This window comes from Neovison vison, chromosome 8 (assembly GCF_020171115.1).
Source record: "Neovison vison isolate M4711 chromosome 8, ASM_NN_V1, whole genome shotgun sequence".
Classification (NCBI taxonomy): Eukaryota; Metazoa; Chordata; class Mammalia; order Carnivora; family Mustelidae; genus Neogale; species Neogale vison.
Window position 1 is genome coordinate 34947669 of NC_058098.1, and position 16512 is coordinate 34964180.

General features: G+C 39.1%; 1 protein-coding gene across 4 annotated transcripts in view; it reads left to right on the forward strand.

The window, feature by feature from the left end:
* The window catches only part of PLCB4 (phospholipase C beta 4), a 253875-nt gene that overhangs the window by 204922 nt on the left and 32441 nt on the right, over nt 1-16512 (forward strand). For all 4 annotated transcript variants that reach the window (XM_044263437.1, XM_044263439.1, XM_044263438.1 and 1 more), the window contains 2 exons: nt 2340-2544; nt 16310-16398. In XM_044263437.1, the coding sequence (XP_044119372.1) occupies nt 2340-2544; nt 16310-16398 (294 nt within the window). The remainder of the gene's footprint in view (nt 1-2339; nt 2545-16309; nt 16399-16512) is intronic.

A 16512-nucleotide genomic window follows, 5' to 3' on the forward strand; every position in this document is an offset into this window, starting at 1 on the left:
TCCTTAGAATGTGTCCTCACTGGTGGGCATCATACACACTGGAGAGTTCTTTTCTGCCCTGGCAGTGGCTGGTAACTTGCAATGCTCCTTTAGCCAAGAGGACAGGTAGGATGGTGAACCCAAAAGTAAGACCAGTAAATGTCCTTGAATAGATCAGCTGGTATAGTCCTGTGCCTCTAGAAAGTGTGATGCCGGTCGCCACCCCTACAGTCTGTACTTCATATGCTATTTTGGGTTTTGGGGGGGTTTCCTACCATTATACCTTGATTCCCAGACCAATCACAGTCATACTCTATAATGATTTCATTTTTATCTTGTAATCTCGTTTGCCCTTTGTTTCTCATTTGTCGGTGTAAGATGTGTTAAAAAATCCATGCATTGGTAGTGCCGTCTCCAAGTAGAGCTGTTTTTCTCTCTCACTTGCTCTGTTATCCCAACCGGAATAGCTTCTTGCTGCTGCTTCAGGCCCAGGGCTTCCAGTGTTTCTGTTCCTTGTGCATGTCCTCCAACACAGATCTTTGGCTTCTTAGCTTAAAGAAATGAGGATTAGCAGTTTCAGAGTTGGCTAACTGGTTTTCAGAAACCAGATTACAGAGAATCAGTAGTTCAATGAAACAAGCCATTATGAGATTTAGGCTCCCCTTGTTATGTGAGCACTGTTATTTCCATGCCACCCCCACCGCGACCTTCTCTCCTACAGGGTGTGGTGGAAATTTGATATAACTTGTCATGGGCCTTTTTAATTCCACCAGTTGTTTTTTTTTTTTTTTTTTTTAATAGCTTTTTATAGCTGGATCTGTTGTCGGTGTGGCCAGTGTTCTTTGGCGGCATGAATAATCCCTAGACACATTTCTAGAAATTCAGAAAGTTGACTTCAGACATTCATTGTTTCTGATGAGTGAGGAGACATCAGACTTGGTTTTTACATATAGAATTACTGGCCCCAGAAACAAGATGTCAGTTCTGCACCCTTCACTGTTTTTCAGAAGTTAAATTGCTTTTCGTCAGGACCAAGTGCTTTCGCTTTTTGTTCTCTCTTGTTTTTAATATTTTTGGTCTTTGCACTGATCTCACAAGGCAAGCCCCCTTTTACCCACTTGAGAAACAATAGCACAAATGACGTTGGTTGAATTTGAACTTGATTTCTCCTCTTCATCATCTTGAAATTTGGATTAAATTATAATCTCTAGCCACAACTACACAACCGATCCATTGTCTAGCCTTAGATACAGTACTCAAACTAGCCAAGATGTCTTCGTTGTTCTTAGCCAATGAAAAGTCATTCCTGATTTAAAACATTGGATTTTCTTGTGTCCTGTTGCTATTTTATATCTGAATTAGGATTCTGCTGGCTGAGCTCAGATTTTATGTCCTTTTATTTATTTTGAAGATAGCAAGAGTAGATGTTTATTTTGAAGATAGCAAGAGTAGATGTCTTGGATATAAGTTAATGTTTCTAGCTGCCCCATCTCTCTCTATTTAATATCCCAAAATAGTGGGAGTGCAAGGAAAAGGGAAAATCCAAATTTCTCTGTATGCTGTCCTTTATATGTGGAACATTTCTTCAAAGATACTTTCCATATTCTCAAAAATAGGCCAACCTAAAAAAGCAGAGAAACAGCCAGGTAGGAGGCAGACCACAGGATTCAGAGGCAAGGGCCCCGATTCCAGGCCCAGCTGTTCTGATCTCAGAGATTGAGGAAAGTCACTTGATCTCTCCGGGCCTCCTTTTGTTTGTCCATTTTTATGCATGGGGATGGGCAGAGATGACAAGGGTTGGACTGGTAATCGTTCACATCCCTTTCATCTAAAATTTTCAAAGAGATGATTTCCAGGAAGCCTGTTCAATTGCTTTCTCAACGGCTTGGATAACGCAGCTTGGACAGTATCCTTCAGGAATCCAAATCGATCTTGGGCTTCTTTTCACCATAAAGGCACATTTTTTTTTTATGAAGACTGTGCCCGTCAAAACATGTTTTCTTTTCTTTTTTTTTTTTTTCCAATTTATTTATTTTTAGAAAAACAGTATTCATTATTTTTTCACCACACCCAGTGCTCCATGCAATCCGTGCCCTCTATAATACCCACCACCTGGTACCCCAACCTCCACCCCCCCGCCACTTCAAACCCCTCAGATTGTTTTTCAGAGTCCATAGTCTCTCGTGGTTCACCTCCCCTTCCAATTTACCCCAACTCCCTTCTCCTCTCTAACACCCCTTGTCCTCCATGCTATTTGTTACATTTAAGGACAGTGTGGGTATGGTTCAGATTCCTCGAGTCAGGGCTCTTGGGGGCGGCTTCCCAAAATACCTCTGAAAGGTACCATTCTTTGTTTGCAGGTCATCCTCCCTGACCTGGCAGTCTTGAGAATAGCAGTGTATGACGACAACAACAGGCTCATAGGCCAGAGGATCCTTCCTCTGGATGGCCTCCAAGCAGGCTATCGACACATTTCCCTTCGAAACGAGGGAAATAAACCATTATCACTGCCAACCATTTTCTGCAATATTGTTCTTAAAACATATGTGCCTGATGGATTTGGAGGTAAGTTAAACATTTGAGTACAGAAGTCCTAAATTAGAGGATTATAAAATATTTCACCAGTCGCTTAAAAAAAAAAAAATGATCCTACCAGTGCTGCCAACTCCTATAGCCTCAAAGAATTCATAGATAGAGAGGAGCTTCAGGTTTCCTAGGAAGAAATGAGAGCACAAGACTGGATTATCTTTAAGGTTCTTTCTTATTTTAAAATACTATAATTTTGTATGGTTTATCAATTTTTGCAAATATGTCTGTGAAGGATTTACTTACATCGTCACCCAACGGGAGAAAGGACGTAAGTAACATGGAACCATAGATATCATTTGGTATCCCTAAAAATTTTAAATTGAACTCATGTATCAACATGGATTTTCTTCCAAGTCCACCAGAGAGTTCAGTTGCCCAAAAAAATCCCAGTCATCCATCCACAGGAGACCACCTTTGGTTTCACTAAGGTAATCAATGGGAGAAATAAAAACCCGGACCAAATCATAAGATTTTGCTTATATCCTAACATGCTAACTTTTTATAACCATCAATTAAGCCAAAAACATTAAAAGAAGACTAAGATCCTCTATATTCTCAGTCTCTTGAGCCCTAAAGAAACAATGATTATGTCAAATTAACCAAGGGTGCAAATTCTAACTCTCTACTCCTGGCTGGGTGACCTTGGGACAGTGACAACCTCTCAAACCCTCATTCCCTGGCCTGTAAAGTGAAGATGCTCCTGCTGCCTCGCTCACAGCATTGTCGTGAAGGACTAACCCTTACAGCACGTGACCTAGGAAGGCTCGGAAATGTGTGCACACACATATGTCTGCTATCGATACGAATATTGTTTCTGTAGTATGCTGGAACACATCATGGTTTTGTTTGGGGATTTGGGGGTTATATTGTGGGGTTTTTTTGTTTTTGGTGTTTTTTTTTGTTTTAATACTGCTTGCATCTCTGAAGAGCCAATGTTCTCTAATCCTCAGCTTTACCAACCCAATTGCAGATTCAAGAAGGGACATGAACTGTAAGGATTTTTTCAATTACCAAATCCGGAGTAAAGACTCCTTTCTCCTCCTCCTCCTCCTCCTCCTCCTCCTCTGCTTTTCATTTAAAAAGAAAGCCTATATTAGAAGCCAGAACATACTGTAGCGGATATAAAAGCACAAAAAAAGAGTCTGGGTAGGATGCCGTGGGGCTGGATAAGTGGATAAGAAAAGAGACAGGAAAAACCTACAGTATGCTTTTAGGAGCATCAGCAGATGAATTACGCCATCTTCCCCATACTTGAAAGTGGGCAGTGCACTATCCCTGATACATTTTAGAAATGGTTGTATAAACAAACATGGCCAAAAACTTACATGTCCCTTTCCCTCTGCATGGGTTACTTTTCAGCTGGAATTCTCGAATTCATTCCAGAGAAATGGGCAGTTGGAATAGAAAAGGGAAAGAAATAGTTTGTCCCGTTCCTACTTTATGTCAAGCACTGTCCATCAAGTCCAAAAGTTGCAGAGAAGGGATGTGGGCGCCTGTAGGTCTGTGCTGAAGAAACGTCTATATTTATAGGGCAGCTCCTTCCCAGGGTCTGCATTTGTGTACATATGGATTCAGATTAATCTCCTTAAAAATAGTCTCATATTTTTTTTTTCCTACCGTGTCATTGTAGTCACTTACTTTGTATCAGAAGCCTTTGAAATTTCTATACTGTGTTATCATGGGTGGGATTCCACAGTTCATGTCTTAACCTCAGTATGACATTCGAAGACTGCTTATTCAGAACTGTCAGTCATCTCTTTATGTGACAAAACTGAGGGCAGGCGCCATGAGCATTTACTTGAGGGACTTACCTGAGGAGAACAACATAAGAATATGAGAATTATCTCTTCCTCATTTTCTGATTTTCTCTATGACCTCTTGACTTACACAGTGTGTTGTCCTTATTTCATCTGAGTAACTAACCTCCCATATTCAGTTCTGAACATTTATGTGCTGAGCCCGCAGAGTAGGAAATCTATGGAGCCCCTGTTCCCTAGAACATTGATATTCTATGTTGATTCCATAGGGGAAAGTTCAAAATGAAACTTGGCTGCCTTGCATGCCAGAATTTTCTAGGAAACGAAAAAAAAAACAAAAACGGTAAATTGTTGATATAGATCTCAGATTTTTATATGGCCAAAGAAAGATAATATGGATTTATTCATTCCACAAATATGTTTGGTAGGTTTTATTCTGTAAAAGGCAAAATAGGGGCACCTATATGACTCAGTCAGTTAAGCATCCAAATCTTGGTTTAGGCTCAGGTCATGATCTCAGGGTCATGGGATGGAGCCCCAAGTTGGGCTCCACACTCAGCGTGGAGTCTGTTCGAGATTCTTTCTCCTCCCTCTTCCTCCCCCTCTGCTTACGTGCACACACACGTGTTCTGTCAAATAAGTAAATAAAATCTTTAATTTAGAAAAGGCAAAATAGATGGTCTATGTATCAGAAAGCAGTTCTTCCAGCACAAAGAATAAAAAGGTCATCCATAAATCCACCACGTGGAGAGAGCTCTGCTGCCATATTGGTCTCTTTACTTTTAATTTCATTTCTTCTATTTTAATTAAATAGCGCTTACTGCACCTAGTCATTTAGACTCATTACTTCAGAGAGTTCATTTTTTTCCACTTAATAGACACTGTTTTTCCATGTCATAGAAATATTTTTATTAGCTGCATGAGATTCCATTTTATGTATTATCTGTACTTCAGTTTTGATAAACATTGAAGTCATTTCCATTTTTTTCTTATAAAAAATATTGTGCCTAGGAACCTTAAATGAAAAGCCTTGGGAATACCTGTGATCACTTCCTGTAGATGAATTCTTTGAAGTGGAAAGAGCTGCGTGTGGTGTGTGTGTCTGTGTGTGTGTATTTTAAGATTTTATTTATTTGTCAGAAAGAGAGCACAAGCAGTGGGAAGGGGAGAGGGAAAAGCAGGCTCCTGGCTGAGCAAGGAGCCTGATGTGGGACTCGATCCCGGGACTCTGGGACTAGGACCTGAGCTGAAGGCAGATGCTTTACTGACTGAGCCACCCAGGTGTCCCAAGAGTTGTTTGTATATTTAAAGCTTTAGATACAGATTGCCAAAGAACCCATCAACAGTGTATGTACGAGATACAACTTTTGTTAACATTTACTGGTTTAATCAGTAAAGACAATTTCTGAGTAAATTCATTTAAGCTAATTTTCTCAAAGGAAAAAATATAGTCATTATTATTTAGTACCTACTCTATGCGTAAGAGATATAAAGTTGAAAACATCATCTACCCTTATCCTCAAGAATTTTCCAACCCTGTACACATATACATGTACATATACATAAATGAGTGTAATTTATTATATCCGTGCCCACAGGGCAGTAAGCCAGAGGATGTTAGGGGCATTGAACTAAGAAGTTATTAGAGTGGGGTTGAGGGGTCCTTCAGTGGCCATGTTGAGACCATGAAAGATGAATCACAGCAGAGAGGTAAACTGATTTTCTCTTCAGACAGGGAAGTGCTGGACTATTTACATATTCTGAGGAAGCTGAAACACAGGGTATATGGTACTAAAACTGAAAAGTTCTGGTCCATGTTTGACAATGTATCATGAAAAGCGTCATTTATCAAGAAGAGTGTACTCTTCTTGTTGAATAATTTTGGCACCATAAGGGAAATAGTCACATTTCCAGGACACTAAGTAATTTGGTAAGTTATGTTTTCTTAGCTTTTGAGTGGGTCCATTTCTCTAAAATCACTTAACAAGTTTAGACTAATTATAGAAGTAAGACCTCTTACACCTGACCAAGTGAACGAAATCTCAACTTTTATAATTCACCAAATGCTTAACCTAGGAATTAGGTATTTCTTTAATCTGACAGCTAAAACCAAGCAATTATCTTAAATCCATGGTATAATTTCATGCAGCATTATTTGTATGAAAAAGATCAGAAAAAACCTAAGTCCACCAGTAGAGACTGGTAAAATATGGAAGGCCATTCTGTAGAAGATCATGTAGCTATTAAAAATAATGACTTGGATCTCAGTGTTCAGAACACAAATATGACAGTTATTACCAAGAGAAAAAGTGAATTGCAAAATGATCCGATTGTTAGTTACAAAGATCCTTAACTATCTGTTTACACATGCACATGTGTGTGCACGCACACACACACACACACACACACACACGAAGTAGATAGAAAAAATTCTGGTAGGATATACATCCAAGTTTGAGAATAGTTATCTCTTTGAGAATAGAGGTGAGGTTGATGAATGAGGGTTAATGAAGCTGACCCACTGCATTGGACAGCTTCCAGGAACATCACAGAGAACACAGTATCCCATATGGTAGGACTCTACTTATTATTTCTGGACCATTTAAGTAAGCATACGTAACCTCTGTAAATTTCTAAAAATTGTATTTTGCCCTATTTTTCTATAACAATGGTGTAATATAAAAACAGCACAAAGAGTTTAAAATAGATATATATTTTGAATTTAGAAAAAATTAAAGCAACCTATTATGCTGCTACCTAGATAGTTCTTGGTAACATTTTTTAAATATTTTATTAATTTGTCAGAGAAAGAGAACATAAGAAGAAGTAGCAGGCAGAGGGAGAAGCAGGCTCCTTGCTGAACAAGGAGCCTGATGTGGGACTTGATCCCAGGATCCTGGGATCATTACCTGAACTGAAGGCAGACATTTAAAACACTGAGCCACCCAGGTGCCCTCATTAATAACATTTTAAAATAAAAGAAAGACAGAAATGTCTTAAAACATCAAAAGGTTATAAAACATAAAGCCTATCTGTGCATATGTTATACATATGTATATGCATAAGTGTGCAGTCTCCGTGTATATATCACACACATATATTCTTTTTTTTTAAAGATTTTATGTATTTATTTAATCGAGACACAGTGAGAAAGGGAATACAAGCAGAGGGAGTGGAAGAGAGAGAAGCAGGTTCCCCACCGAGCAGGGAGCCCGGTGTGGGGTTCAATCCCAAAACCCTGGGATCATGACTCAAGCCAAAGGCAGACACCCAACAACTGAGGCATATTTCTTCTTTTTTTTTTTTAAGATTTTATTTATTTATTTGACAGGGATTACAGGTAGGCAGAGAGGCAGGCAGAAAGAGAGAGGAGGAAGCAGGCTCCCTGCTGAGAGAAAGCCCGATGTGGGGCTTGATCCCAGGACCCAGGGATCATGACCTGAGCAGAAGGCAGAGGCTTTAACCCACTGAGCCACCCAGGCGCCCCACTATATTTCTTTCTTAATTAAACCTCAAAAGACAATATGATATACCCTGTTCTGTGCTTTGCTTTCCTCACATAATATATCTTAGAGAACATCCCTGCCAATGCACATAAGACTTTTAAATTATTTTTGAAGGTTATGTACTATTCCATATGTGTATCTACCACTATCTCCTTATCCATCCCTTTGGCTGGATCAGTACTCCCACCCAGTGCCTATGAGACTCCTATTCTCATTCACCATGGCCAGTTGTGGCTTCTAAAAAAAATTCTTTTTTTTTTCCAGTAATGGTAATAAAAGTGATATCTCATCATTTTAACTTGTGTATTTACAATTATAAGTCAGATTGACTGTATTTCATCTGTTTCTTGGTCATTTGTTTTCCTTTTCCTGAAAAATACTCCCTAGTACCCTTTGTGGGGTTTTTTGAGTTTTGGTCTTTGTTTTTTTTGGTATGTTTATTTTGTTTTGTTTTGTTTTTTAAATTGGGTTGTTTTTCTTTTTTTAAGTCATTATTCAAATCAAATTTTATTTTACTTCTAAGTAATCCCCCTCTCCTCATATAACTTCAAAGCAGTGTCCAGTACATCATAATGTCTAGATAAACTTTTCTGAAAGTAATGGTTGTGGATTCAACCACGTCTACTTTTCCTGGCCTGCCGGGATGCTGTTTCATTGAGGTCACATTTGACAACACTGGTTGGAGCCTCACAGCTTAGGGGCAACCCCTCACCACAACAATCCTTCCATTAATTTTTTTTTTCATTTGTATTTATTTGTAACAAGCTCAAGAAAAATCCATTAGTTCTATTTTCTTCTCCCCAACTTTGCCCTTTCCTTTGCTGCAGTAAACTCTTGTCATGAACAATTCATCATCGTAAGAAAAATCATCTAATTCCGTGCTGACTACAAAGTTTCAGAATTCTAATGCATTAGTAATTTTACCACGATTTTCTTTAAGCACCAGCAACTCAGTGTTCTACATGATTTTTAAATGAATTTTAAATCTTGGTAACATCAGGTGGGTGGCATCATTTTTATAGAAACAAGAAAAATGTTCCTAAAAGGCTCTTCCAAGTTAAGACAGTTCCTTAGGGAGGGTTTGAGCATCGGCAGGAGCTTTGGCTCACTTATTTATTGGGGTTCTGTGCTGTGAAATCACCAGAGAAGGAGGAATCCCTCCTGATGGAGATAATTTCATAGATTTTTCAGTTGCCCCTAACTAGTCTTACCTTCTCGCATACGGTAATCTTCAGAAGCCTTGAACTCTGGGTTGCCCCACTTCCCTCCCAACATGGGTCTAGGTCCAGTATTTTCCACCCAGACCCTTCTCCTCTCCTGTCAATTCCTTGTTTTCTTTCCTTGCCCTGTAAGGAGACAGAGACAGGGAATTTAAGTGCAATTCCTTCTCCTCGTTGCTATAGAATAAAAACTCTCAACACACACAAGGAAACACAGAACAAAGATGACTGCTAGCCCTTCTGAGCTGTCTCCACAGATGGTTCCGTTCCTAAGCCATGTGGTGGTAAAATATCTCTGGGAGGAAGAGGAGAGATCACGACTCTTAACTATCAAAAACTCAGTTTCCACGTGAAAAAAAACAAATGGTGACATTTAGAGAGGGATGACTAGGAACGAATCAAAAAGACTTTGACTTCTCCAGTATTATTTTTCTGCTGAACATCAAGTAAAAGAGCCCTCTTGTTTACCCCCCCACACACACTCCTCTGCGAAAGGAAAATGCTAGGTTGGGTGCTAAGGTGACTTTTCCTTTGTCAAATCCACTGAGCCTCGGAGCACTGGGGTTTTCTTTGCTGCTTTATCTGTAGGTGCAAATGTGGAGGACATCTGCACCTAGCCATTGTCCAGCTCTATCACTGTGAGCCATTGCTGCGTGTGGGAATTAAATGAGCATGAGTCTTTTGTGCCACCCACTGTTACTTTTGATGGGCTTGATCACTTGCATAGGTTTCATGATCACTGAGTGGTAAGGAGAATAAGAGAGTTGATGCTCTGCTACCTGAATACAGGGCACATGGACATTATATGGAAATGTTGCTCCAAGATGGGTCGCATGAGCTGCTGGGCACTCCTTCCCTGCGCAGTGCTCATCTCACTTCTGTAGCTGGACATTTTGTTTTCTCTTCTGCACCGAGGCTGTTATATGCAAGCAAAGAGGAAGCGGCCCTTTTTGCCAGCTCTGCTTTCTGCCTGACTTGGGATTCAAGATACATCGGGGAGGCTGGAGGGTGGGTGTTTCTTGTTCTCTCTGCCCAGCATCTTCCCAGGGTTGCTTTCCAAACCCTCTGCAAAGAGAGTGAACTGTCCCTTACATGACATAGCCCCAGAGGAGGAACACTGTTAATTAAGATGCCATTTCAGGGCTATGATCTCAGGATTTCCTGATAGAATTTAAAGTCCTTCCATTTATTTTGTCCTCTCCTTGATGGATGATAAGATGCTTTATTCCATCAAATATTTGTTGAAAAATTGATTTGCATTGCTGTAGTAACCATTTTGATGGCTTCCTCTGAACTATAGAATATGTTGGTAAGAACACTAAAGAGAGAAGGAAAAAAAAAAAAAGAACACTAAAGAAAAGTGCCCAGAATGGGGCAGGATGAATTATAACGACATTCCCTCAGGAATTGCCCAGCTAGGTGAGTTTAATCAGGCTCCTGATTGCATTCCTTGGGATCTACTGTGGAACCCGAGAAGAGGGGAACACATAAGCAATTCCCAGTCTTACTTGACCCCAGGATCCTTGCACCAACCACCCCTAATGTATTTTTTCACATTCTAGAAATGCAGTTTGGGAAATGCTTAGTCATTTGGTAGAAGCTTAAAAGACCTCATCTAAAATCATAGTTACAGGATTTGTTATCTTCATTAACATCATTTTGTAGCCATTAAGGAAACATAAACTCTTCTGCTGCCTTTACCTCTTGCTAAGATAGAAGCAGTAGAATGGAGAATACGAGGGAACCTGAGCCAAGAGCAAGCACATGGAACCACACTGTCTAGGTGCCACAGTTGGTGCTCACCACCAAGACACCCAAGTTAAGTGCCTTGGAAAACAACTGCTAAATAAGCAGACAAACCAAAGACAGAGCTCCCTTGAAAACCAGCAAATATCTGGAAGTCTGTGCTGAGGAATTGCTATCTTCTTTTCAGTTTGGGGGATGCCTAAATTGATGCTTTCAACTCTATATGGAAATAAGGAAGGATGGGTAGGAGGGAAGGAGGAGGAAAAAACGAATATACATGGAAAGTCTCCACCAGGAGCAACCAGACTTTTGGAAATGGCACTAAACCTAGAAATAGATGGTATTTTTTTTCAAGTACAAGTAAGTAAAACTTCTGTTAGTCTAGAAGAAAGAAGCAAATGAGAAAAGGCAGACTGGTTCCTTTTTTAAAAGAAGGTTCTAAAGCCTGTGCATCCAGGAGGTTTCAGCTCACCCTGTGGGTTCTATAGAATCAAAGTGTGTGCACAGGTCTCTCCCCTGTTAGTAGGTCAGTGTGGCCTCTCCTTTCACACACCTAGACACGAGTCAATGTTGACCAGCATCTAAACTTCACTCTTGCCACAGAGGGGTGTCCCGTGGAATGCAGAACTATGTGGGATCTACCCAGCCACAATGTTCCTCTAATCATGGAGAGGATAGCTTTGAAATGTCGTATTGGCACCAAAGAAAGATAGCAGGTTTACTTAAATATGCAAATCTTTGGCCAAGATCATGCCAGATTTATTTTGGTGGAACTATCCCAGTTGCTACCCTCTGCACTGATCTGTTGCTCTGGCTACAGAACGAGCACCTGCCACCACAGGGCAAATTCCTGTGTCCTAGAAGTACCTGATATATTATTCATAATTGCCAGGAACGAAGTGCTTGTTTTAAGTGACCGGTTAACCTAAGCCTTGTTCAAGGCATTTCGTCATCTCATTTTTGTCCCATGTGATTCAGTTTGAACAAGCCTTATTTAGACTTGGTGTGTTTCTGTTATCATTTGATCAAAACCACTATTATATTGAGTTATATCGTATACTAGAAAAATATCAAAAGCCCACGTAACTGTGAAAAAAGCATCTCATTTAAACTCTGAGTAACAAGGCAATATTTCAGGATCTGGGAAGATAATTCTCCAATAGCTTCTAGAATTGTTAATACTGGTAATTGAAGACGGATTTAAGTAATGATATGTATCCAACTAATGGATAAATCTGTGGCATCTTTTTCTGATGTATAATTTAGGCTCTATCTACATAATCCTTCAGCAGATGGCTGACAAGGACATCTTAGCCAGTTTGTCCATATAATACAAAGCAATATATGACCTAATTACGTATTGTTTCGAGACTCTGTTATAAAATACAGCACTTATGTTCTCAGTCAGAATTGTGCAGAATCAGCCCTCAAGGCTGGGACCAAGACATTGCTGCAGGGAACAAGAAGAATACTCTAGGGTCCGATATATTATTTGATCAAACCATGACGGGTCCTCGAGAGGTCTCCAGGGGCTGAGGGATGCTCTTGTTAACAATGAAAAAGCCTACTTTGCTTGAAAGATATACCCAAGAATAGAAAACTCCTTCGCTGCCATAATTTCAAGCTGACAGATGATCCCTTCTACTTAGGGAAATGCGTATATCTTGCCTACCTTGGACTCAGTTGCCTCTACCATTTGTAATTCCTACGTATAAATTCCCAATGGAGCAATGTTGGCCAATGGATAGGGACACCTCTCAACAGCTCTTTCATCAGGAAGAAGCTACTGAAGATGAGACCTCCACCCAAAAGCTAAAGATTTGTCATTGTCGATCTGTCAGATGGGACTATAGAGGCCCTTTCAGGCTGTTAGACAACAGGCTTGAGCAATGGAACCTCGAGCATGCAAACAGGCTCATTAAGCAACCTACTTCAAAATAACCATAGGCCCTAACTAACCAACGGACTACTCACAGCCAGGCACAGTTATCAAAAAAGGCAAAATTCATACATTCCCATAACCTGTTCACTCTGCCCTACAACTTCGACCCCTCCCTACCACCTTGTGGCAGACAGTCCCTCCTTTGCTGTCTGCTGCTACCTTGCAGTGTATTCAATAAACTTCTGTCTCCTTTCAAAACAACAAAAACTAAAACAATAGCAACAACTTTTTTCTCAGTTACCATTGGTAATCAGATTTGCCAGAAACTTGGAAGACTTGAGACAACAGAAATGTATTCTCTGACGGTTCTGGAGCCTATAGAAGTTTGAAATCCTAGATTTCAAACTCTTGGAGAAATCCTTCCTTTCCTCTTCCTAACTCCTAGTGGTTCCTGGCAGTCCTCAGTGTTCCTAGCATATAGCTATGTTATTCTATTCTCTGTCATCTCCTAGCCTTTTTCTCTTTGTCTCTGTATGACCTCTCCTCATCTTAAAGTGGCACTAATCATTAGATTTGGAGCCTACCCTAACCCAGTGCAATCTCAGTCTTTAATTATATATGCAAAGATCCTATTTGTAAATAAGCTGATGTCCCAAGGTCCCCCAGTAGTCATGATTTTGAAGGGCAGTATTCAACTTCCTATACCCTCTTAATTCGGCTATAGTTTCCTTGTACTCATTCCTTCCATTAATTATTCTTAAATATTTAAAGCTTATTAGGAACAAATTTTGTTAGTGATACTCATCAAGTATATAAGTTTCTATCTTATTTATCTAAACTACGGATTCTCTGATAAAAAGAAATGACCTCTTTCTATATTAACATATTTCTTGCAAAGTCATATTTCATTAAAAAAAATTGAAAGTCCATCTAAATATCTAGAAGTAGAGAATAATTTGGTACATAAACTCTATGAAACATTATTCATTCAATAAAAGTTCAGCTTTAGAACTATACAGGTATAACCTAATAATGATAAAAGGAGATTATATAATTTTAAATAAACCATATAAAATATGTATTCACGTGGAAAACAATGACACAAGAGTATACAAAAAGGGAAGTAGTTTGATTAGTTTGGAATGATTATGGGTCATTTCACATGTTAAGGTCTTGCTTTCTTGGTTTTATAATCAGCTGGAAGTGATTAAGTGTTCTATCCCAATAACCACTGAAAAATACCATATATATCCTCCAGGCCTTCAACCTAATTGTATATCACAGAAAAAAAAAAAAAAGTACTTATTTCCTAACAAGCCAGCCATGTGGACCATCCACTGAGATATTCTAGTGGGAGGCCAAAGCAAAGTGTATCTAGTGTGGGTGTGTACAGGGGCAGGGGGTTCAGGGCACACAGTGTGAGTTTCACCTTGGCCTGTAACAGTATGGACAAGGGCAAGGAGGAGGCATCTGGGAGTCAGACACAGATGCATCAAAGGTCCTGAGCCAACTCAGTGAGTTTAGCACCAGGGCTAGTGGGGTAGTCAAGCTTTATCTGTTTATATGGGACCCATACTGAATGTCATGGTATCTCCTTTGAGTCTTCCTACAAAAAGGGAAAGTCGAGCCTCATAACACAACAAGGAAGCACTGATACTCAGAATGTGGGACATTTTATGGGATACCTGATCTGTGTCCTCAACAAGTGTATGCATTATGAAAAATAAATAGTAGCAGGGACTAATCTAGATTAAAGTAAGTTCAAGAGACTTAGTTATCAGGGACCTTGTATGGGCTTTATAGCTTGATTCAAACAAACTGTCAATAGGGGAAATAATAAGATGGGCCATTTATTATATTCGTGGTAAGGAATCACTGCCAGCTTTGTTGAATACAGTGCTGCCACAGTTGGTTCTGAAAGAAAATGCACTTTTTTTTAGCGATGCATAGAGAAGTAATTAGGAATGAAATGTTATAATGTCTGGAATTGGCCTCAAAATGTGTCAGCAGAGAGAAGAGAGAAAGAAAAAAAGGGAAGGATGACTAGATAAAGGAGATGTAGTGGGCTGTTTATAACAGTTAGGGCTTCAACAGTATATGGGGGGTTATTTTAACTTTACTTCTGTGTATGCATGAAAATGTTCATAATTTGGCTTAAGGTAGGTAAATATAGCCTTAGAACTTTAACTTCCAAAAAATGATTATCTGTCATTTTTCTTAAGCAAGATTAAGAACTGATTTGGTCACATCCCCCATTACGAGACAAAGAGTTCTTAGGGACCTGAGTAATAACTAGAGTCAGACCTTCTCATATAGCCCTGGTAGGAGAAAATAAATTGATGCAGCTTCTTTAGAGGGCAGCTTGGCAATGCTATGACCAAAAGGACAAATACCCTTACATATCATTCTAACCTCTAGGCATTTATGCTATGGATACTACAAATGTCTGCTCTGAGGTTTGACATTCGAGGATCTTCCCTGCAATACCTCTTTATAATAACAAAGAACTGGAAGTAATCTAACAGTCTGCCAATAGGGAACACTGTTAAAGAAAGGGTAGTCATTCTGAAAATGGAATATTGAAGCAGTCCTTAAAAGTAATACAGTAGACCTACATTACAGATAAAGAAGTGTCTCCAAGATATGTGAAGTTTAAAATAAAAAATAGGTACAGGAAACTGTCAGCCCATTTGGAGTGATGTTTGTTTTGTTCTTTTTTTCAATAAGGATGCAAGAAATGGTTAACAGTATATACGAAGGGTAGGATTGGCAGGAGAGGAGATTTTTACATTTTATATGTTCAAATGTTTATCATGTACATGTATTATTTTCTATTATAAAAGGAAATATATATATTCAATGGAGAAAAATTATCTTAAGTCTATAATTGGGGGGTGATTTTACTGGAAGAAATTGATGTATATAGAGTTTTTGAAAATTGTAAATTATGTACTGTTTTAAGATAATAAGCATAATATTACCTCTGTAGTATTGGTAAATAATGCAAAATTACATGAGATTCTACTGAAAAATACTTGGAACTCCTCAGTGACATTATGTAAAACATGAAATTTTACCATTTTTAAGGTGTAGCTGAGACAATGCAGGAGAATACTTCATTTTAACTGCAATGGAACCAAAACTGGCTTTAAATATGTATTAGCCTTCTTACCTAAAAATAAGACTTAGATACCAGTGGTGTCTACTATGTTCCAAGAACTTTTTACAGTTATCATCTCATTGAATACTCATCAAATCCCTTCAGAGTGGGAGGTATCAGCCCTAATTTTCAGATGAAGAAACTGAGCTGGAGACATGAATCAACTTGCTTATAAGTAGTCAAGAACTCAAGGCAATTCACTTGGCCCACCCTGCCACACTGTCATCTTTATTTGGGCGAAAACCGAAGAGAAAATAGGAGAAAGTCATCTGACTTTTGTCCTTGCCCTTATTTTCTTGTTTTCTGTAACTACTGTGCTTTCCTAATTCTGTCTTGTGTCCTAGGTGAGGGTACTTAACAGAAGACTTAACAGAGGTCTAGGATTATGAATTGTTCATTAGCTGAATCTTCCTGTGTGTGTACGGTAAAACAGAGAATCAGCAGCCCCTTGACTTTTTTTTTTTTCCCAGATATCGTAGATGCTTTATCAGACCCAAAGAAATTTCTTTCCATTACGGAGAAGAGAGCAGACCAAATGAGAGCTATGGGCATTGAAACTGTAAGTAGCAATAGTTGGCTAAGGACAGCCAATTTGGGGAAGTTCAGTGGTCAGTGATTATAAGAGCAAAACAAAGTGAAAAATTCATAAACCAAACTTGAAGAGTGTTTTTGA